The sequence below is a fragment of the Halictus rubicundus genome, chromosome 12 (genome assembly GCF_050948215.1).
Source record: "Halictus rubicundus isolate RS-2024b chromosome 12, iyHalRubi1_principal, whole genome shotgun sequence".
NCBI classification, from domain to species: Eukaryota; Metazoa; Arthropoda; class Insecta; order Hymenoptera; family Halictidae; genus Halictus; species Halictus rubicundus.
This window is the reverse complement of record NC_135160.1, coordinates 13,977,072-13,998,165: the sequence shown is the minus strand read 5'-3', so window position 1 is coordinate 13,998,165 and position 21,094 is coordinate 13,977,072. Positions and strand designations below refer to the sequence as shown.

The window sequence follows — 21,094 nt, the reverse complement described above, 5'->3', positions numbered from 1 at the left end:
AACAAAAAAAAAAGGAGGATAACTCTTACTGTGATTGTAGATCGAACGTTAAGGATAAAGGAAAGAAAAAGAAGAAAGAGAACGGAACAGAATAATCGTCTGAAAAGAAAAAAAGTCCATCACGAGCATCGAGTATATTCGCGTACTGAGCGCCATATTGGATTCGCTATTCACAGCATGATCAATCTTAATCCGTTCAGTTCTCCCGTCTCGTTATTAAATTATTCGTCGGTGGACACTGTTCGCCCGAAGACTATGGGGGGGCATCGGATGAAAATTGGTCATTCTGTGCATAAATATTACATTAAGTTCATGTATATTTATATTAATATATTATATTTATATAAAGTATATTATATCTTTATATAAATATTATATCTCGTATAAAGTCGCGTATGGATCGCCGTGTTGACAAAGTGGGATGGGTTTTCGTCGACACAGGACCCAGTTGCGCGATCCTCGTTATTAATTACATGCATCCTATGTGTTCACCATAATTAATACATCTTACGCTAGTGTTACATGTATGTATATCATAGAAACGTAGCCGGCGTAACATTCCGATTACTCGATTACTTTCAGTACACTATCGCTATGAGTGGTTTTTGCGGATTATTACGATATATAAATATTTATAGGCTCTCGACTAAATTGCCAGCATCGTTAGCCTGGGAAGAACCGATTCGATTAAGTAAGTACCTAATCACGATCCAGTCGATCGAATGGAAGTGCGCGATTAACGGGTTGGTTGTTCGTGGTTTTGTGATTCGCGAATCGGGGAAGCCCTTTTCGTGTGTTGGTAACTAGAACGTAACAGCGTGGATTTGCCAAGAATATATCATTTCGAGGAAAAAAAAAGAGAAAAACTGTTTTACAAAAAAAAATTGCAACATCTCCGACGGTTCTGAGCATATCTGAGTTATCTCGCGGGTAGAGGGTTGTAAATATACAAAGGCGTTCAGGGGCGTAGGGACCGGGGGGTGGGGGCTGGGGGGCACAGAGAAGATAACTCTGTATCAACGGTAAAAAATCGACTACAAATGCGTTGTAAAATCATCCTTCGAAAAAGTCTGTCTCTCGATCGAACGGTCTCGGAGGCCACCAACCGATTTGGCAAGTGAGGATCGATCGAAAATCGAAAAGTTAAAGCTTCTCCTCTAGTGTAAAAAAAAAAAGACACGTACGAGAACGGGATCGAACAGTGTTTTCGAGAAACGTTTCATCGGTTGTTTATTGTCGACGTGCGTCTACGTCGAAAAAAAGAAAAGAGAAGAAACAAATGGATCCTCGAGACAGTGACGGGTAACAATATGGCCGCTTGTATCACGATCGAGTCGCCGGTCGTGTTTCGCAATCAATTGACACGGTTTTTCGTTATCGTTTCTCCGCGCGATTTATCGCGTTTTATCGCGTCCGTCGTAAAGTCTCGTCCGCAAAGAGAGAGAGAGAGAGAGAGACACACGGTTGGTTGTGTCAACAACGAACGCGTACGAAAAAAAAAAAGAAGAAAAGAAAAGAGAAGGTGAGAAAAGGTGAGGAGGCTCTCTCCTCTCGGTGCTATCTTGGAAGACAGCGGTTGGGCTCGTCGTCGTCGTCATCGTCGTCATCCGAATCATAAATACAGACAGTATGCGCAGTATTTCGTGCGACGATAATACGGTTTCGATTCAATTACACCTAGAAAAATAAAAACGCGTACGGGGGCCCCGGGTTTTGCGTGTCGATTGTCCCGAAGTCTCGAAGCGTGACGCCATTTCGCGCACCCGCCTATTTCACGGATTCGCCCATTCCCCCCCGGAGAAGTGTGTGTGTGCGTGTACTCGACATGGCGGATAGTAATATCAGATTAATTGACTGTTTCACTGATAACTCCGGGGTTGTGCATCCGCTAACGGCGAGTACACCGGATCAATTATGATAATCCGATCGGAACTCGGCACGTGACACTTCGAGACTGGAGGAACGAGGGGGTGTGGGGTTGGGGGCGGGGGCAGCAGGGCCCACGATGATCGTGTACAGTTTACAACTTTCGTACAAACGCGTCGAACATCGTCGTTTCAAGTAATTAATTGTTAGGAGGGTACAGTGCATATAAAGAATCGTATAAATGTATATATTTATATTTATATATATATTTGTGTATATATATATATATATAATGACGCCAGCTCGCCGGAGAAGCAATTTCGCGATCGGTCCTCCGCGCGAGCCGCTGTTTGAGCTTTGAGATACGCGTACCTTTCGTCGTGTCTTTCTTTCTTTCCTAACTTTCTTTCATCTTTCTTTCCTTCTCTGTGCTTCTATTATTATTATTTTCTTCTTTTCTTTTTCTTTCTTTTTTGCTGTGTTCACCGCTTTTCGCTTATTCTTCTTCTCAACTGTATCAACATGTAAATGTATATCATGCACACACACGCACGCACGCGCACCCGAACGCGATCAAGTTTATTGCACGGGGATAATTATCGGTCGCGATAAGACCGATTCCGTTCGTTGCGCGAGCAACGCAGGAAGACGATCGCTGGAAGAAAATATATAGCCAGCTCGAGGAAGCAAGGTGAAGTGAAACACGCGAGTAAAACGACCGACGGCCAGAGAACGGTCTGGATCCGCGTCGATCGCGCGACGGATCGCCGTGGATCATCGTTGTTCCGAGTTTCCGTGCAGCGGTGTTATAAGAGCAACAGAAAATTTATCCAGACGCTTCGGCGCGCTCGATCGTACGAGGGAGTCCAGCGAGTCTTGCTCTTTCGAAATTCTTTTTTCTTCTTTCTTTTCTCGTGATTTAAAAAGAGAGACCGCTCCGCCGATTCTCCCTCGCACGATCGTGGGTCGCTGTTACAACGTCCACTACGCGTACAGGAAATCGTCGTGTACCGATCGCATATATTTTTTCTCCGTTTTTTTTTCCCACCATGGTTTTACCCTTTTGGTCTCGCCGAAACCGTATCGTTTGTTTTACCCTTCACCGATTTATGTTTTTTTTCCATTTTTTTTTTTTGTTTTTCGTCTACGCGTTAAATCCTAATGACGATTTCACCGGGGTTAACGAAACTCTGGAACGACGATGATCGTGGCCGAAATCAGCGCCCATTCGGCTGCCACGAAACGAAAGTAGTGCCGCTGTTTCTTTCAGCACTGACGAAGGCACAGTCATAAGTCTCGTACGTTCGGCAACAATTTTCCCATTCATTTTCCTCTCCTCCCCCCCCCCGCGACCGTCGTTTTTACTCGTACAAAAAAATGGCGTGGGACGTGGAACTATCACGAAATATTCTTAACTATCCCGTCTCCCGTTCCACCGGTTTCCTTTTCGTTCCGTCACACGTTTGGCACCAGAAACGAGCCTCGCAGCTAAATTCCATTTTCTTTTTCCGTTTTTCTCGTTTTGTATTTTTTACAAAGTCCCTTTCTTCCGTTTCACCGTCCCGATCGACATACCTCTCTCTCTCACTCGCTCGCTCGCTCGCTCTCTCTCTCTCGCGTGCTCTATCCTTATTTCCTATCTCTCTTTCCTCCCTCCTGCTTGTTTCTCCCTTTATATAACATAATATAATATTATAATATAAACGTTTACGTTTTGGCCACTCAGTTCGTGTTCGCCGAAGCACAATTATTGTCTGTGGTTCTGCGACATTTCGATAGTTTAGAATATTCGTTTAAATTCACTTTTATACAACACTGCTCCTCCTCTAGGCTTCTTCCTCGTGTCTACTCTTCGTCGGCAGATCCCCGGGATCGTGTTCGCCGGCTCATCTCCTCCTTCTGGCTGTGGCCGCTGCGATCATCTGCCTCAGCATCGGCTCCGCGCTGCACACTCGTGGCTCGCACTTCATCTTTCCATCGCCACCGCAACTGAAAATCAAAGGTCAATTAATTATCCACCTGTCCCACCATCGGAAGAATTCAATAACGAGAACAATATCATATCGCAGCGATAACATTCAGTTTCACTATCAAATTTCGTGGCTGAGCCGTCTAGGTACACTGTAAACTCGTCGTTTCTAAAACCGTAGATTCGCGATAAGGTAGAGTGACTAGGTTACCGACAGAAATGGGCGAAAAATGGTTTCACCAGCCTCAACTTTTCGTCCTTATACGAGAATATTTTTCGCCGGGAAAGGGCTCGTTCGAAAGAGGAAGGTTCAATCTAGCGCGCGCTGGTCATGAGCTGACGAGATTATGCAGATATTTGGTAACATAAGCGAGCCGCCTAGGTACACTGTAAACTCGTCGTTTCTAAAACCGTAGATTCGCGATAAGGTAGAGTGACTAGGTTACCGACAGAAATGGGCGAAAAATGGTTTCACCAGCCTCAACTTTTCGTCCTTATACGAGAATATTTTTCGCCGGGAAAGGGCTCGTTCGAAAGAGGAAGGTTCAATCTAGCGCGCGCTGGTCATGAGCTGACGAGATTATGCAGATATTTGGTAACATAAGCGAGCCGCCTAGGTACACTGTAAACTCGTCGTTTCTAAAACCGTAGATTCGCGATAAGGTAGAGTGACTAGGTTACCGACAGAAATGGGCGAAAAATGGTTTCACCAGCCTCAACTTTTCGTCCTTATACGAGAATATTTTTCGCCGGGAAAGGGCTCGTTCGAAAGAGGAAGGTTCAATCTAGCGCGCGCTGGTCATGAGCTGACGAGATTATGCAGATATTTGGTAACATAAGCGAGCCGCCTAGGTACACTGTAAACTCGTCGTTTCTAAAACCGTAGATTCGCGATAAGGTAGAGTGACTAGGTTACCGACAGAAAAGGGCGAAAAATAGTTTCACCAGCCTCAACTTTTCGTCCTTATACGAGAATATTTTTCGCCGGGAAAGGGCTCGTTCGAAAGAGGAAGGTTCAATCTAGCGCGCGCTGGCCATGAGCTGACGAGATTATGCAGATATTTGGTAACATAAGCGAGGCGCCTAGGAACACTGTAAACTCGTCGTTTCTAAAACCGTAGATTCGCGATAAGGTAGAGGGACTAGGTTACCGACAGAAATAGGAGAAACATGGTTTCACGTTCCTCTACTTTTCGGCCTTATACGCGCGCAACATACACATAAATACACAATAAATAAGCAACAAACAGCGAATAACATTTTCTCAGTTAACGCTTCTTTTTCGAGAAAATTCAGTTCGAATGTTCGTCGGATTCGTATGTCCTAGACTCCTCGGTGTCCGCGGACCCTCACGGGATATACCCTGCGCGGTAGTGGGGATAATTCCGTGACGTTTATCGTCCAGGCCTTGGCGACATATATAGAGAAATCACTGTTTTCGGAACAAGTAGAATTGATACTAGTGGACTAAGGCTCAATAAAAATCAGTCTCAGGAATCTCTAAGGTATGTACAAGTAAATTCAGATTACAGAGGAACCTCTGAGGTATTGACAGGTGCAGTTAGATGGAGCACAAGCGACGAAAGCTTGCTAAAGATCAGTCTGAGAACTGGATCGTCAACTCTGATGGTGTCTATAATGAAAAATCCGGGCAACTTACGTGCACTGAAGGCAAGGTCCGGATGCGGACCTGATGACTTCTCCAACGCGGTACGCCTGTCCGCGGATTTGACAGCCGCTTCGTTTCGCGGCTCCCTTGTACGCGTGAGCGAGGAAGTGTGGAGGTAACGTGGTGGTGGTGGTGGTCGTGGTCGTGGTGATGTTCAGCGACGTGGCCATCGAGACAGGACACTCGTATCTTGGGCAACAGAAGCCGCTGATGGGTTCCTCGTGGCAGCCGCGGATCGGTGGCGGACAACTTTGCTGGAGGCAGATAATGTCGCTTCTGAAGCAGAAGCAGAAGTCGCACGGGTCGTCTCTGGGTATCTGTTGCGCCGATACGTAAACCTTGCCGCCGTATCGGCAGGTGCCTGGTCCGTAAATGTCCTGGTCATCGTCTTCGATGTACTCGTCAGGGGTGACATTCAGGCCGCGCGGCGTGGTTGTTTGGTCGGTGTACTCCGGAAGCGGGGAAGTCGTTAGTAGGCTAGGAAGGCTAGTATGAACAGGCAGCTCGGTAGGTTCGTAGGGCTGGTGTTTGTCCTCATCCTCTGTTGGCTCCGCTGGAAGTTCTTCAGGCTTGGTGACATGCTGTTCGATAGGTGCTTCGCTCGACGGCTGAGTTTCTTCTGGTTTCTCAGTGTACTCTGGAGCACTCGTTGCCACTGGTTCTGCGGTACTCGCCTCCTTAGGAGCTTCCGTTGACCCTTGAGCTGGCAGTTCCGGTGTTTCCTCAGCCCCTGGAGCCTTTCCTGCTTCCGTTGATGCTTCTGCTCCGGGTTCTGTGACGGTTTGAACTTCCTCTGGTGCCTGGCTTGACGTCGCTTCTTCCGTTGGTCGTTCCGGCTCTTCAGATGTTATCGGAGCTTCCGTACCTTCGGCCGGAAGTACTTTTTCTCCAGGAGATGGTGTTTCTTCGGGTAAAGCTGAGGGCGTGCTTGGTTGTGGTAACTCTTCTTCGGTAACTGGAGCTTTGGATGGTTGCTCTTCTTCTGGAGACGGTTCAGTCGCACTAGGCAACCCTTCTTTGATCGGAGGAGTTTGCGTGGTCTGTGGAGCCTCTTCTTCCGGTCGCGGTGTCTCTGGTTCTTCAGGATGGATCTCTGGTTCTGGAATAATCTCCGGTTCCGCAGGTTTCTGTTCAGGAACGCCTTCTTGCGGTGCTCCAGTCGATTTCTCGAGTTCTGTCTTCTCGGTCGGTTCAACCTTCTCAGGTGTTTCGGTAGGCTGGTCAACTTCAGGACTCTCGCTAGGAAGTTCTTTCTGCGGCGTTGCAGTCGTAGTTGCCTCTTCTTCCGTTGGAAGTATCTTGTCAGGAACTCCTTCCGTTGGAGCAATCTTTACCGAAAGTTCAGTCGATGGTGTCTCTTCTTCAGGAGCTTCCGTTGCCTGTTTCTCTGGCAGTTCGGGAGCTGGTGTTCCAGCTGCAGGTTCTTCGGTTGGCTTCGCTGGTTCTTCGGGAAGTCCTGGTGTCTCAGTTGCACTAACCACGGGTCCCTCTGGAGCAGCTTCAGTTACTTCTGGAGCCTTAACAGCCGGAGTAGTCTGTTCCTCTGAAGGTTTGCTTGTTTCTGTTTCCACTGATGATATCGTGGCAGCTTCCGTAGGTTGAGGTACTTCAGACACGCCTTCTTCCGATGGTTTCGTAGCTTCTTCAGTTGGACCTACTTCACCTGGAGCAGCTGTAGCCTTCTCTTCAGTCACACCTTCAGCCTCGGTGACAGGTTTTTGTCCTTCCGCTTCCGGTTCGGACGATATCGAGGGACCTTCAGGCGCCGGCGTTGAACCAGCTTCTTCGGGAAGAGATGTAGCTTCGCTAGCTTGCTTAGGTCCAGCTTCGGTAACAGGTTCTACTGCGGGAGCAGCCTTGGTTGGCTCGATAGTTGTTACTTCAACTGGTGCAACGGTTTCTTGTTTAAGTGGTGGTTCGGTTCCTTCTTCGAGGCCAGGTGCATGTGCCGGAGGTGGTGTTTCCGTGGCTTCATACTCGGATGGTGTTTGCTCCTCAATCGGACCAGCAGTTACTTCAGTGGTTGGTTGCTCCTTGACACCTTCAGTGGGCACAGTCGATTCCTCGGTAGGTTGTTTGGTTCCTTCTTCAGGTAGACTAGGTGCAGGGACTTCTTTCGTGGTGGCAGCTTCGGGAGCAGCAGTTGTTTCTTGAGGTCCGATCGCTGGTGGTGTCACTTCCTCTTCGGCAGGCGAGACCGACTCTGGAGTTTGTTCCTCAGCGGACGGAGTCTTCTCGGTTTGTTCTTCGGGTCCAGGTTGTGGTTCTTCAGGCTTTATTTTCGTAACTCCTTCCTTCTCTGTCGTCTCCTGAGGTTCAGCGGGCTGTTCGGTTTCAGCTGTAGCGGCCACGGTAGTACTCGGCTCCTGTTCCTCGGGTAGCTTCTCTGCTCGTTGCGTGGACGCTTCCGTCGGCTCTTCGACACCTTCCGTAGTTCCCTTAACTTCGCTTGTTGTCACAGATGGTTCTTTGGTTTGTTCCTCCTCGGAAGACACCGTAGGCTGTGTGACTTCCACTGGTACCGTTTGCTCTTCTACGGAAGGAACTGGTTTCGTGGTAGCTTCAGCTTCAGCAGATGGTGTCGTTGCTTCTGCAGGCGCTTCGGTACCGAGTGACTCTGCCTTGACTACACCAGGGGTAGTGGCTGCTTCGGACTCGGGGGCTTTCGTGGTTGCTGCTTCTTCGGGTTTAACTGCAGGTTCAGTCGTTTGCGCTTCTTCTGGTTTCAGACCTGGTGTATATTTTTCATCAGCAGGAGATGGTCCTTCAGTTTCAGCCTCGCCTGGTTGAGTAGTCTGCAATTCTGGTCTCGGTTGAGCTTCTTCGGCTGGCGTAACTTCTTCAGCTGGTGTAGTTTGTTCAGTTGGCTTGGCTGCTTCAGTTGGTTTAGCTTCTTCAGCTGGTGTAGTTTGTTCAGTTGGCTTCGCTTCTTCAGTTGGCTTGGCTTCTTCAGTTGGTTTAGCTTCTTCAGCTGGTTTGACTTCTTCGGCTGGCTTGCCCTCTTCAGCTGGCTTGCCTTCTTCAACTGGTTTGCCTTCTTCAGCTGGCTTAGGTTCTTCAGCTGGCTTAGCTTCTTCAGCTGGCTTGCCTTCTTCAGCTGGCCTGCCCTCTTCAGCTGGCTTGCCTTCTTCAGCTGGCTTACCTTCTCCCTCAGCAGGTGTCTCAGTTTGTGCAGTTATTTCAGGAGTAACTCTTTCCACTTCCTCCGTCGTCTGGCCTTCGGTCACCGGCGGTTGAGCCGCTTCCGTTGCACTTGGCTCCTCAGGTTCTTTGCTCGCACCTTCCTCGGGAACTGCCGGAGTAACAGTGACTTCCTGATCTGTCACTGGCTTCTGCTCTTCTTCTGACGTTTCTTCATCGACTGGTTTCACAGTGGTGGGCTCAGCCCCTTTCACGGCTCCTGCGGGTGTTTGTTCTTCCTGAACTGCCTCGGTTGTAACAGCTACTGGTTCTTCGCTCGGGATATTTTCTTCCGGACCTTGTGCTTCCGTTGCTTGCTCAGTGGACGGTACCTTGGTTGTTTGCTGTTCTTCGATGTTAGGCGTCGCTGACGTTTCTTTCGGCAGTTCTGAAGGAGCCTGACTAGAAGCCTCTGTTTGAGGGGCCTCGGTGACAGCAGGTTGTTCTTCCGTCACTTTAGCAGGTTCTTCCGTTACTTTAGCAGGTTCTACCGGTGCTTCTGCAGGTTCGGTAGTCGGTTGTGCGGGCTCAGCTTCGACAGGCGTGGGCGTAGTTTGAGGTTCCTCCTTCAGTCCAGGTTCAGTTGGTTCCTGCTGTTCCTTCGCTCCCTCGACAGGTGTCTTCGTGACCTCTTGAGCCGGGGCTTCTGTAGGTTCCTCCTGTTCCTTCGCTCCCTCGACAGGTGTCTTCGTGACCTCTTGAGCCGGGGCTTCTGTAGGTTCCTCCTGTTCCTTCGCTCCCTCGACAGGTGTCTTCGTGACCTCTTGGGCCGGGGCTTCTGTAGGTGACACAGTCACCTGCTCTTTCGGTGTTTCATCAGGTTCGATCCTGTGGTTATCGGACTCCAGAACCGCGGTAGGCGTCGAATCGCAAGTGTACATTGGACAGCAAGTGTCTTTGCCGGCGTGCATCGGCATGCAGTTGGACAGATGACTCGGCGGCGGAGGACAGTCGACAAGGTCGCACTGGATAATGCTGCTGACGCAACGGCACTTCAGCTGGCAGGGATTTGCGGGAGGAACGGCAGAGTTGTTGCTGTAGGACTGTCCTTCCACGAGACAGTTGCCTTCTCCTGGGATCGTTGGTGGTCTAGGCGACGGGTATTCCTGAGTCGATTCTTCTTGAGGCAACTCGGTAGCTATCGTAGATTGTTCAACCTGTTCGGTGGTTGCCTTCGGTGTCGCTTCGGGTTGTGCTGTGGTTTCTCCTTCTGGCTTACCTGGCTCCAAGGTAGGTACCTCCGGAACCTTCTCTTGACCTGGCGCTTGCGTTTCCTTCTCGGCTGGGAGTTCGGTTGTGCTAGCTTCTTGCCGAGGTCCTTCTGTCGTAGCTTCTTCAGGAAGAGGAGCCTTGGACGCTTCCTCCGGCAACGTGGCTGCTTGCGTGGACGCTTCTGGTACGGCAGCTGCCGTTGTTGCTTCCCCTGGTATTTCCGGTTTCTGAGTACCCGCTTTCGGAAGTTCTGTTGCTTCCTCTTCCGGAGTTACTTTGGCAGGTTCAGTGGACACTTCGAGAGGAGCTTCGGTGAATTTCTCTTCTGGGGCAGCGGTCTTCGCTTCTTCAGCAGGTGGAACTGTTTCTCCAGCAATGGTCGTGGAAGATTCAGGTGCTCCCTTCGAGATTTCAGTCGACGTTTCAGGTTCTTTAGGTCCAGCAGGGCTGGCCGTTTCTTCCGCGATAGGAGCTTCCGTCGGTGCCGTGGGTTCCGCAGATGGTGGTTCTTCAGATGGACCTTCCGTGGAAGGTTTTGCATGAGCTGTAACTTCGGTCTCGGCTTCTTGCGGAGGTGTAATTTCAGTTGGTTTCTCTTGTTCCGCAGGTTGCTCAGTGGGTCCTGCCTCAACTGATTTCTCGGTTGGTTTCTCTTCTGGGGGCGTTGCTTCTTCCGATGGAGGTTGCTCGCTCGGCTTCTCTTCCTCAGCCGATGGTTCCGTTGGCTCCGTTGGTTCTTCAGGCTTTCCAGACTCTTTTTCTCCGATGGGACCCTCAGTTGGTTTCTCCTCTTCTACAGGCTTTTCAGTTGGTCCTGCTTTGACCTCGGTCGATTTCTCGGTCACTTGCTCTTCTGCCGCGGGTGTTTCAGTTGTCGCGCCCTCTTCAATAGGTTTCTGTTTTTCTGTGGCGCCTTCTTCAAGTGGTGCTCCTTTGGTAGTCGTTTCAGTTGGCGTCTCTTTCTCAACAGGAACTTCTTCTGTGGGTCCTTCGGTTGGCGTTTCCTCCTCAGCTGGTTTGTGTTCCTTCACAGCAGGTGTCTCGGTTGGTACTTCGGTAGCCGATTCAGTTGGTTTCTCTTCTGGTACAGGTGATGTTGGCTTCTCTTCTGGTACAGGTGATGTTGGTTTCTCTTCTGACACAGGTCCTTCCGTCGGTTTTTCTTCCTCGGTAACCTCTTCAGTGGGCTGTCTTTCTGTTGAAGGTCCTTCGGATGGTTTTTCTTCCTCAGCGGGCACCTCAACTGGTTTCTCCTCTTCTGAGGGTTTCTTCTCTTCCTCGGGCATCTCGGTCTTCGGTTCTTCACTCGGAGTCTCTTCTTTCGGAGCCTCTGCACTGACTTGTTCTCCTTCCGCAGGTGTCTCAGTTGGCTTCTCTTCTTCAAGAGATGGCTTCTGAGATACCTCCGGTACCTCTTCCGGCAATTCTTCAGGCGGTTTCACACCCTCCTCGTCCTCCTTTCGTTCAGAAATTGGTGGTTTCACTGGTTTCTGTTCCTCGAGCGGCGCTTGGGTCTCCTGTTGACCTGCTTCGGTAACCGACTCCTCGGTCACTGGCACTTCGGCTGGTGGCTCCTTAGTCTCAGGTTCTTCCTTCAATGGCTCCTCCGTCTTCTGTTCCTCCTCAACGCCAATGGTGGTTGGTTCTTTGATCAGTGGCACCTCGGTCTTCTCCTCGGACGGCTGCTCGGAAGATTCCTGTTCCGTCGGTTTCGTTTCCTCAACCGAAGCTACCGTCGGATGAATTTCCACCGTCAGAGTGCCTTCCGTTGGCTTCTCACCCTCCTTCGCTTCCTCGGGCGCTGGCGAAGTCCCAGCTTCCGGAGCTGTCGTTTCCTTTGGAATCTCTTCAACAACAGGTTTTTCGCTTGCTTCTTCGCTGACAGACACTGGCGAGGTACTCTCCACTTCACCTTCCGCAGCCGTGACAGTAGATGCTTCTCCAGTAACCGGTTGCGCGGTCGCTTGATCGGGTAGCTTCTCTTCAGAAACTGGTTTCTCCGTGGCTTCTCCTGCAGGTGTCTCGGTGTCCTCTTCACTTGGCACACTAGGTGCAGCTGTACCCTGTTCAGTAGATGGCTCTCCTTCGGTCACAGGCTTCTCTTCCGGAATTTTACTAGCTTCCGTAGGTACTACAGCTTCTGGAGCCTCGGTGGTTTGAGCCAGAGTGGTTTCAGCGGCTCCCTTGCCCTCTGTGACTGCTGGCTGCGTGGCTGGTTGTTCCGTTGGCTGTTCCTCAGCGACTGGCGCTGGTGTTTCTGATGGGTGTTCAACAGGTTTCTCTTCCTCGCTCGACTCGCCTATGGTACGATCCGGCTCCTCGCTGGACTCCTTGCTTTCCTCAGACGACGTTTCACCAGATTCTTCGAAGGGAAGCTTCTTCGTTGGCAGTTCTTCCTCGATCGAAGTCTCCTTCGATGGCGGAACCTCGGACGAAGCCTCGGTGCTAATTTCCTCTGTTGCAGTTGGTTTTGCTGGTTCTTGAGTCTGTTCCTGCGGGACCTGTTGCGTGGACGCCTCTAGACCTGGGCTCACCTCGGTGGCTTGTGGAACTTCTTCGACTCCTCCCAGCCTTTCACCTAATCCTTCTGTGGTGGTCGATGGAGTCTCTGCTTTCTCCGGTTCTTGACTCGCTGGAACTGTAGGTGTCTCTGGCGCTTCACTTGTTTCTTCCTTAGCAGGTGGCAGGTACGTGGTCGGAACCTTCTCTGGTGCTTCGGTAACCAAACTCTGAGGCACGTGGAGTCCTGGAGGCTTCGTGTCATAAGATTCCGTCACGTGAACTGCAGTGGCAGGTTCGGTGTCCTCAGCCTTGCCTCCAGGCACGCGTTCCGTGACAGGAATGCCGGTTGGTCCTTGCGTTGGTATTTCAGGGGCTCCTTCCTCTTCCAAGATCTTCTGCGTTACGGCTGGTTCTTCGACCGCGACACCTTCAGTCGGGATCATGTCCTCCTTCTTAGGAACTGCTCCAGGAGTTTCAGGCGCCTTGTGATCGTACACTTCCAGTTCTGGTTTCTTTTCGGGCACTCCTTCCGTAACTTGTCCTTCAGATGGTTCAGTTGAGATGCTTGGTTCGGTGGGCTGCGGTTCGTAAGGTGACACTGTTTCTTGGCCTTCTTTGGTAGGTGCTGCTTCCGTGCTTGCTGTTCCAGGCTCAGTCTTCTCGGAAGGTGCTTCTGCCGTTGGTGTAGTCGCCTCTTCCGGTTTACCTTCGAGCGGTGCCTCAGTAGTCACTTTCTGTTCTGGTTCAGGTGTCAATGGTTCTTCCGTCTCTTTAGGTTCTTCCGTCTCTTTAGGTCCCTCCGTCTCTTTAGGTTCTTCCGTCTCTTTAGGTCCCTCCGTCTCTTTAGGTCCTTCCGTCACTTGCTCTTTGCCCTCTGTAGACACTTCAGGAACAGTTACAGGAGCTCCTGTCTCCTCTTCACCCGGAGTTTTCGGTGCTTCCGTTGGTTTCGCAGCTTCTTCAGTGACACTCGGTTCTAATCCTTCCGATGGTTTCACTTCCTCTCCTGGTTTTTCGGTTGCTTCAGGTTGCTCTTCCGCCTTTGGCGTAGTTGATTCCGGTTGACCTGGAAGGGTTTCCGGGGTAGCCTCCTCTTCCGGCTTACCAGTTGTCTTTGCACCTGGTTCTTCCAAGATCGGTGCTTCCGTAGCTTGACCTTCAGCTTCGGTGGTGACTTCCTCCTTCAACGTTTCCTCAGAACTTGGAGCAGTTTCTGCGGGTGGAGTGGGCTCTTGAGGCGCTTCTTTCGGTGCTTCGGTAGCTGGTACTGCTTCGGTTGTCGATGCAGGTTCCGGCGCTGCTTCGGTAGATGGTGAAGCTTCCGGCGCAGCATCGGTAGTCGGTGCAGCTTCCGCCGCAGCTTCGGTGGTCGATGCTGCTTCTGGTGCAGGTTCCGGTGCAGTTTTGGTGGTCGGTGCAGCTTCCGGCGCAGCTACGGTAGTTGGTGCAGCTTCCGGCGCAGCTTCGGTAGTCGGTGCAGTTTCTGGCGCAGCTTCAGTGGTCGGTGCAGGTTCCGGCGCAGCTTCGGTAGTCGGTGCAGTTTCTGGCGCAGCTTCGGTAGACGGTGAAGCTTCCGGCGCAGCTACGGTGGTCGGTGCAGCTTCCGGTGCAGCCTCGGTGGTCCGTGCAGCTTCCGGTGCAACTTCGGTGGTCGGTACAACTTCCGGCGCAGCTTCGGTAGACGGTGAAGCTTCCGGTGCAGCCTCGGTGGTCCGTGCAGCTTCCGGTGCAACTTCGGTGGTCGGTACAACTTCCGGCGCAGCTTCGGTTGACGGTGAAGCTTCCGGTGCAGCCTCGGTGGTCCGTGCAGCTTCCGGTGCAACTTCGGTGGTCGGTACAACTTCCGGCGCAGCTTCGGTAGACGGTGAAGCTTCCGGCGCAGCTTGGGTAGTCGGTGCAGTTTCTGGCGCAGCTTCGGTGGTCGGTGCAGCTTCCGGCGCAGCTTCGGTAGACGGTGAAGCTTCCGGCGCAGCTACGGTAGTCGATGCAGCTTCCGGCGCAGCTTCGGTAGACGGTGATGCTTCCGGCGCAGCTTGGGTAGTCGGTGCAGTTTCTGGCGCAGCTTCGGTAGACGGTGAAGCTTCCGGCTCAGCTTCGGTAGACGGTGATGCTTCCGGCGCAGCTTGGGTAGTCGGTGCAGTTTCTGGCGCAGCTTCGGTAGACGGTGAAACTTCCGGCGCAGCTTGGGTAGTCGGTGCAGTTTCTGGCGCAGCTTCGGTGGTCGGTGCAGCTTCCGGCGCAGCTTCGGTAGACGGTGAAGCTTCCGGCGCAGATTTCGGCGCAGCTTCGGTAGTCGGCGCAGCTTCGGTGCTTTCCTCTTTGTGAACCGGTGGAATCGCGTTATCATGACCTGGGAATGTATCCTCCGTTATCTTGGGAGCCTCGGGCGTAATTTCTTCTTCCTCTGCACTTGGCACTGTTGTCTCCGGAACGGGTACCCCGGTAGATTCTTCGATATTTGGCAGCGTTATGATTTCACCTTCTTGGCCTTCCTCTTCTGCGGAGGGTAAAGATCGATAGAAATGAGAAGTTGATCAAGAGAAGTTCGACTTTGTTAGGTGTTTAGAAAAATGGTAAAATTCGTTACCGCATTCGTAAGTGTCCGGACAACATTTTCCTTCTGGCGGCGGCAGGGCGGTGCAGTTCTTTCCGTGCGTCTGCATGGGAGTTCCACAATTCTGTACGGCGCAAGCGATGTCACCTCGGAAGCAGTAGCAATGCTGACAAGGCTGTTTCGAGTAGATCAGGTCACCGTCCTCGTAGACCTTGCCCTCGTGGTAGCATTGCGGCGTCACTCCAGGTGCCATTGTCGTGGTCATGATCAGGCCGGGCGTTGGTTCAACCGTCGTTGCAAGTTCCTCGTCGTATTCTGTTCAGACGCATCAACAAATTCATCAAACACTTCGAACACAACATCGATCGCTTCATGTTCACTACTTAACATAATATTCACGAACTTGATCAGTGGGGAAACACAAAATCGATCGCTTCATGTTCAGTGTACTACTTAAAATAATATTCACGAACTTGATCAGTGAGGAAACACAAAATCGATCGCTTCATGTTCAGTGTACTACTTAAAATAATATTCACGAACTTGATCAGTGAGAAAACACAAAATCGATCGCTTCATGTTCAGTGTACTACTTAAAATAATATTCACGAACTTGATCAGTGAGGAAACAATAAAAAAGAAACAAAATATTGCTTATGAAACTTGTAGTAATATATTCGTGAGATTTCTGGAGGTGCTTACCGCAATTGTACTTGACTGGACAGCACACGCCGGGTTGATACACCGGGTTGCACCCAGCCACGCGCAGGGTGCACTCTTGCATCACGCAGGTGGTCCTGTTCCTGATGCAGTAGCATAGTTCGCAAGGATTCTGTGGATCGGTCGGCAATTGTGCGCCGTCCGCGTAGAATCGATTCTCAACGTTGCAGCCATAGTTATCGCGGAAGCCGATCGCCGTCGATCCGGAACCGGAAATCGCTGGCACGGTGGTCGTCGAGGTCAACAGTTGCACCGGCACTTCTGGACAGGTGATCACGGGACAGCACTGATCGGGACGCTTCTCCACGGTGCAATCTTGGCCGATCGCTTTCGAGAACGGGCAGACCCTCAGGTAACACATCAGCATCTGATTGTGACACGTGCAGTTCAAGCACGGCTCGTTCGTCACGATTCTGTCGCCCTCGTCGTAGTGCTGGAAGTTGTAGTAGCATCCGGCTGGTGCTGCGTGATCGAACGATAATTAGATACGGGTTTCCCTACGGTTTTAATTGCACCGTCGAAATAACATCGCGCCGATTAACCTCTCGGCCACGGCGAGACTAAACGCGGAGAATAGAACGGATTCGATGGAATAAGTGAAACACAAAACTGTGAAGACGAATTCGAATAACATAAGTACACTTTTCCGGCTCATTAAAGTGATCAAACGAAGACACACATTTCCGTTCGATTTCTGCTGTCTATCGTTGACTCGGAAACTTTTTATTTAAAAATCACACGTTAAAATAAAATTGATTTCATTTAAAAAAGTGTTTAATAATTCGATAGGAATAAATATCTCTAGAGTGAATAGTTTAAACAAGCGAGCAGCTACGGTAGCTTGCCGTAGCTAAGAGGTTAATAAAATACGAATAGAACGTGTTTTCTGGCGCATTAAATTTATGGATTATTTGTGTAACCGATTTGAATTTTGTTCTTCCTCTTCTAGAATGATTTAAGAGCTTAAGAGTGCGTGGATACAACTCTGCTTCTTTTAATCATCTTTTTCTACCGGTGGTCGTAAGCGCAAGAAACGCTTCGCGATTAAATTGCTGATTTCATAAAAGCTATACTCGCATTGCAGCACACGGTGCGATTTCATGTTTTTCAAATGGGTCTCGATCAATTTTATGGCTCGGACCGTTGATACGGACGTTTATGACTAATTGGAAAGATAGATATGGAATTTTTCGAAATTCATTCGATCCGATGCAATCTGATCGCGAAGCCTGTTACAGTAGAATCATCGTTACGAAGCAACTGTAATTTCACGTTTCCAAAGCAAGACGATTCTTCTACATTTTCAACGAAAGAAACACGCTACAGAGGAAGCGCAGGAAATAGCGTACCGGAGTATAATAGGATCCGTTAATTTGTTTCAACAAGCAAGAAAGTTAATGAGATAGGTTTTACGATTGAACGGGAGGCGAGACACAGTGCGGTGTACACGCGCTTTACAATTGAAATCTTTATGGCACGATAATCAGCTGCCCGCTGACGTTGTTACTATTCATCGAAAGAATTGATTGGTTATCTCGGGAGTATCGTCGTAGACGACTAGTGCCGTCCGATACAATTAACATCGCGCCAATAGCGTGCGACGCGGATCGACTCGGCGCAATAAAAGTTGGCATATCATCAGCATACGTACCTCCATTGTATTCCGCTATTAATGTGCTATCGTGGTCGTACAGTGGGGCTGTAACAGAAAGTAAATTGATTTTATTATTACACCGCGTTCATCGTTGCGCCTTCTATCGCTAATATTTACAAATTCAATCTTCACATCCTGCTCGAAACTACTGCTACTTCATTTACCGAAATTTAATTGCTGTATTGTTCACGACTAGACTGCGGATCTCTATGCAAATTAAAAATTCTGCCTGTTTCCTGCAAGGCCTTTTTTCTATGAAGTCGAAAATAATGTATTGATACTCTCAATATAATACAAGAATTTTTGGTACATTCTCATGTCATTTTCACCAAATTTTAGCAAGACAGTTAATTCTGGTTTTGAAATAAATCAAGTCCTAATCGCAGATAGCATGCAGGGCAATATTATATTTAGCCACAAATTAGGGACAAAGAAGTTCAATTCGTACGGCAATCGGACGAAGAAGGAATCATTGCAGATTGCCCGAGTACGAAATTGTCCTCAAAATTTGTGTTAAATATTTAGCCGAACGTCGAAGATCTTAACAAATAAGGCGAAGTTGATAAATCAGAGTCTCCCGCGTTTCATTGTCAGCGAAACCATAACGATTCGAGGAGAAGGTCGGCCGCGCGACGCGAGACTAATCCGGGGAACTCTCTCCGGGTACATGCAGTTTATCATAGTAATTACCGGCGGGATGCGTTTGTCCGGAGGGTGAACCAGGCCTTAACAACGGAGTGAGTCAAAGCGTCATATGGCGCGAGCGTGCGTGGGCGAATATTCTCGTTAACACCCTCGCCCCCGGTCGAACGAATTGTATGCCGAGTGCGCACAGAATACAGAATACAGAATACAGAATTCTCTCCTGGGTTCGTGTGTGCCTTGTCTGTATATCCCGTGTTTCCGCCGACGCCGACGCCGACGACGCCGACGCCGACGCCCCGTGAAAAACGTTGCCGGAGCCCCTTTCCTTGCGCAAGTCCTTTTCGCAATTTCTTTCGGATTGAAAGTGCTCCGGAGAGAGTTCGATTGTTCCTGAAGCCATTCTCTCGACACGCACAATAACGCTCCTCTGTTCGCCGATAGGATCCTGCCCCTACTTTCCGCCTCCTGTCGCGTCGCCCAGAACTTCTTCCCGCGTTTTCTTCATCAACGCAGCGAACTTTTACGCCGGGGGACCGAGACGACTTTATCTGACGGCGATAACGACTTCGTTATGCTGCTTTTTTGTAACCCGAATCTGTTAAGTATGAACCGTAAAATCCGAAAGGTGAATCAGCGCATCGACGACCACCAAACTTGCAGATTTTATGCATTTATTATAGGTAGACTGCGGAACTTTATGCATCTATGGCTTACAAAAATATTGAAAAAATCCGAGAACATAAAATAGACAGAAAATTTAGCACGATTTTTACGTATTTTTGACCCACAATGGCTACTGCCACTGGAAATAAAATTTCACGTGATTCCACTTTCTTAAAACTTGTCTACGAAAATAGAAAATTCCATGAACACCCCACTCTAATTGTACGAATGAATAAGTAACTTGAAAAACAGTAAAAACGTTAGAAGAATTTAAGAATATTTTTTCACTATTTTTGACCTAATGAAATTATTAATAAATTATAAGAAATTGCAGAAAATCCAAACCTGAGATCCTCAAATAGTGCATATCCCAGCAATTTTCTATTACAATTTAACAATAATGTCACGCTGGTCCCGTGTAGGAATCAACATAGTCACAAACGAAATAATTAAAAAAGAAATAGAAAAATAAGAAATAATTGAAAAGTGGATCCAATTGATACTTGCGTCCAAGAATTTTTAAAAAGTCTGTTTTAGTTTTGCGTTACTTCTTCGAAGATTGATAATATGTGATGCCGTTTATTATACGGAATATTCATCGATGATAGCGTGTTAACGGTTTCGCCTGGCGGCTTCTTGTTCCGAATGATTCGCTTTTGAAGAATGAAGCGAATAATAACGACGCGGCAAGTGTGCACAGGATGTCCAGGCCGTACAAATTTCGGAAAGGGTACGTCGGTCGTCTTCATTCGGAAACTTTTTGCTCGGACTTTTTTCTTCGAAAACCGACCAGGAACTCCTTGAAATGCACAAAACGTACCGGTGCACGGATACGTGCATTGCGAGGCGAAGGGTTCGAATGTCCGATGTAATACTTTCATTGAATGGACAGACCCGGCAGATTTATTACGAGACAGCGAAGATGCGTAGCAAATTTTTGTCGTGGATTTTATTCCGTGGTTTTCCGGAGTGACTCTAGCCTTCCTTTTCGACAATGGATAATGTCGAAAACGAAATATTGTGAGATACGAATTATAGAGAACAAATCCATCGAGTGAATCGATTTCAGATCATTAGAACTGTGTTCGTTCAGAACCAATTCTATTTTGCGATTTCCGAGAATAGTAAAGCAAAATAAAATTTTTACACATCGATTGCAATCTCTAGGAGCTAAGTAAAAATTTATTCTACTCGTTAATAATTTTGTATACGTTAAAAATGGTACATCGACATTGTCAAACTCTTTTAATCTTCTCACCGTTTTGAATTACACCTGCCTATTTTTGTCTAATCATGATCTATTCATTTCTGTGCCGTTCTTAGTTTTGAACTATAGTAATTAGTAGATTGCAAGATTTATGCATTTATATTAAAAATGAGTAAATACAATGCAAGTAAACGTGCATTTAAAGGATACAAAAATACTGTTGCACCATTTTTCGACCCGCTAGAATTAATTTAGACAATTTTTATTTCGCATAAAAACCTGCAGTATAGTTATAAGTAGGTCTGCTACAGTTAATCGACATTCGTGTCAGTAAATATTCAATGTTTAATCGCTTTTCCTCAAGCTGAAAGCGGTGCCGCCTAGTTGCACCAATCAGTCAACGTGGGGAACGTTAAAATCAACTCGCAACGAAATGGACGCCACTCCGGATCAAAATGGCGGGCCCTGGGGAGCCGATTAGCCGGGCAATCGGAAATCGGTCCGCGACTCGCAGCAGCCAGGTTGAAATGCACGGCGCGTGCGTTTCCGCAAGCTGCTCTGCCGACATTCGTTTCCGTGCGTGTGTTGCAGCGAGCCGGAAAGCTGGTCTGTGCATAGAGGTGCATATACGTGTGCGCATGTATACAGTCGGTGTACAAAGTATTCGTACACCTTTCAAAAAGAAATAACTGTTTCAAAACTGCTTCGAACGTCTTGAATTTTATGGAGATGTCAGAAGAATTGATTCAGTAACGAATGCAGAAATAATTTCTTTGGAAAATTGCTCGTGATTGCGAAGAAAAGGGTAGAGGTCACGATTTCTATGTTTCTTATCTGTGTCTTTAACCCTCAGTCAGGCGCAACATGAGTAAGAACATTGTGCGCGATGGGCCACTTTTACAAGAACACATACTTTACTCAAATAAAAACATGTTTATTATTCTATTTACTTGCAACATTGGCGAAAGCAATTTCTGAGCATTTATTACAATAAAAAGAGAAAATAACAAGCATTGGCTGTGCCTGTTAGATCGGTTGCGCCCGACGGAGGGTTAATGAAAATTTGAAAGGTATATACAGGCGCAAAGTTTATACATATATGCATGTATATTCAGGTGTATGTGCACATATATATCCTCGAATCAGCATTCCACGGCGCGGAGCACGCAGCCGGTGGCGGTGGCGGTGGCGGGCGGTAGTTTCCAGCGAATTGAATTGTACTGGGAAGGCTTAGAGCGGGGCCAGTGAATGGA

General features: G+C 48.7%; 1 protein-coding gene across 1 annotated transcript in view; it reads right to left on the bottom strand.

The window, feature by feature from the left end:
• Positions 1-3,078: 3,078 nt before the first annotated feature.
• Positions 3,079-21,094, bottom strand: part of LOC143359483 (uncharacterized) — an 82,189-nt gene continuing 64,173 nt past the window's right edge. Inside the window, exons 3-7 of the mRNA XM_076797423.1 lie at positions 17,324-17,371; positions 15,655-16,134; positions 14,986-15,267; positions 5,496-14,895; positions 3,079-3,855 (exon numbers count right to left, since the gene is read on the bottom strand). Of these exons, the coding sequence (XP_076653538.1) occupies positions 3,753-3,855; positions 5,496-14,895; positions 14,986-15,267; positions 15,655-16,134; positions 17,324-17,371 (10,313 nt within the window). The 3' untranslated portion in view covers positions 3,079-3,752. The remainder of the gene's footprint in view (positions 3,856-5,495; positions 14,896-14,985; positions 15,268-15,654; positions 16,135-17,323; positions 17,372-21,094) is intronic.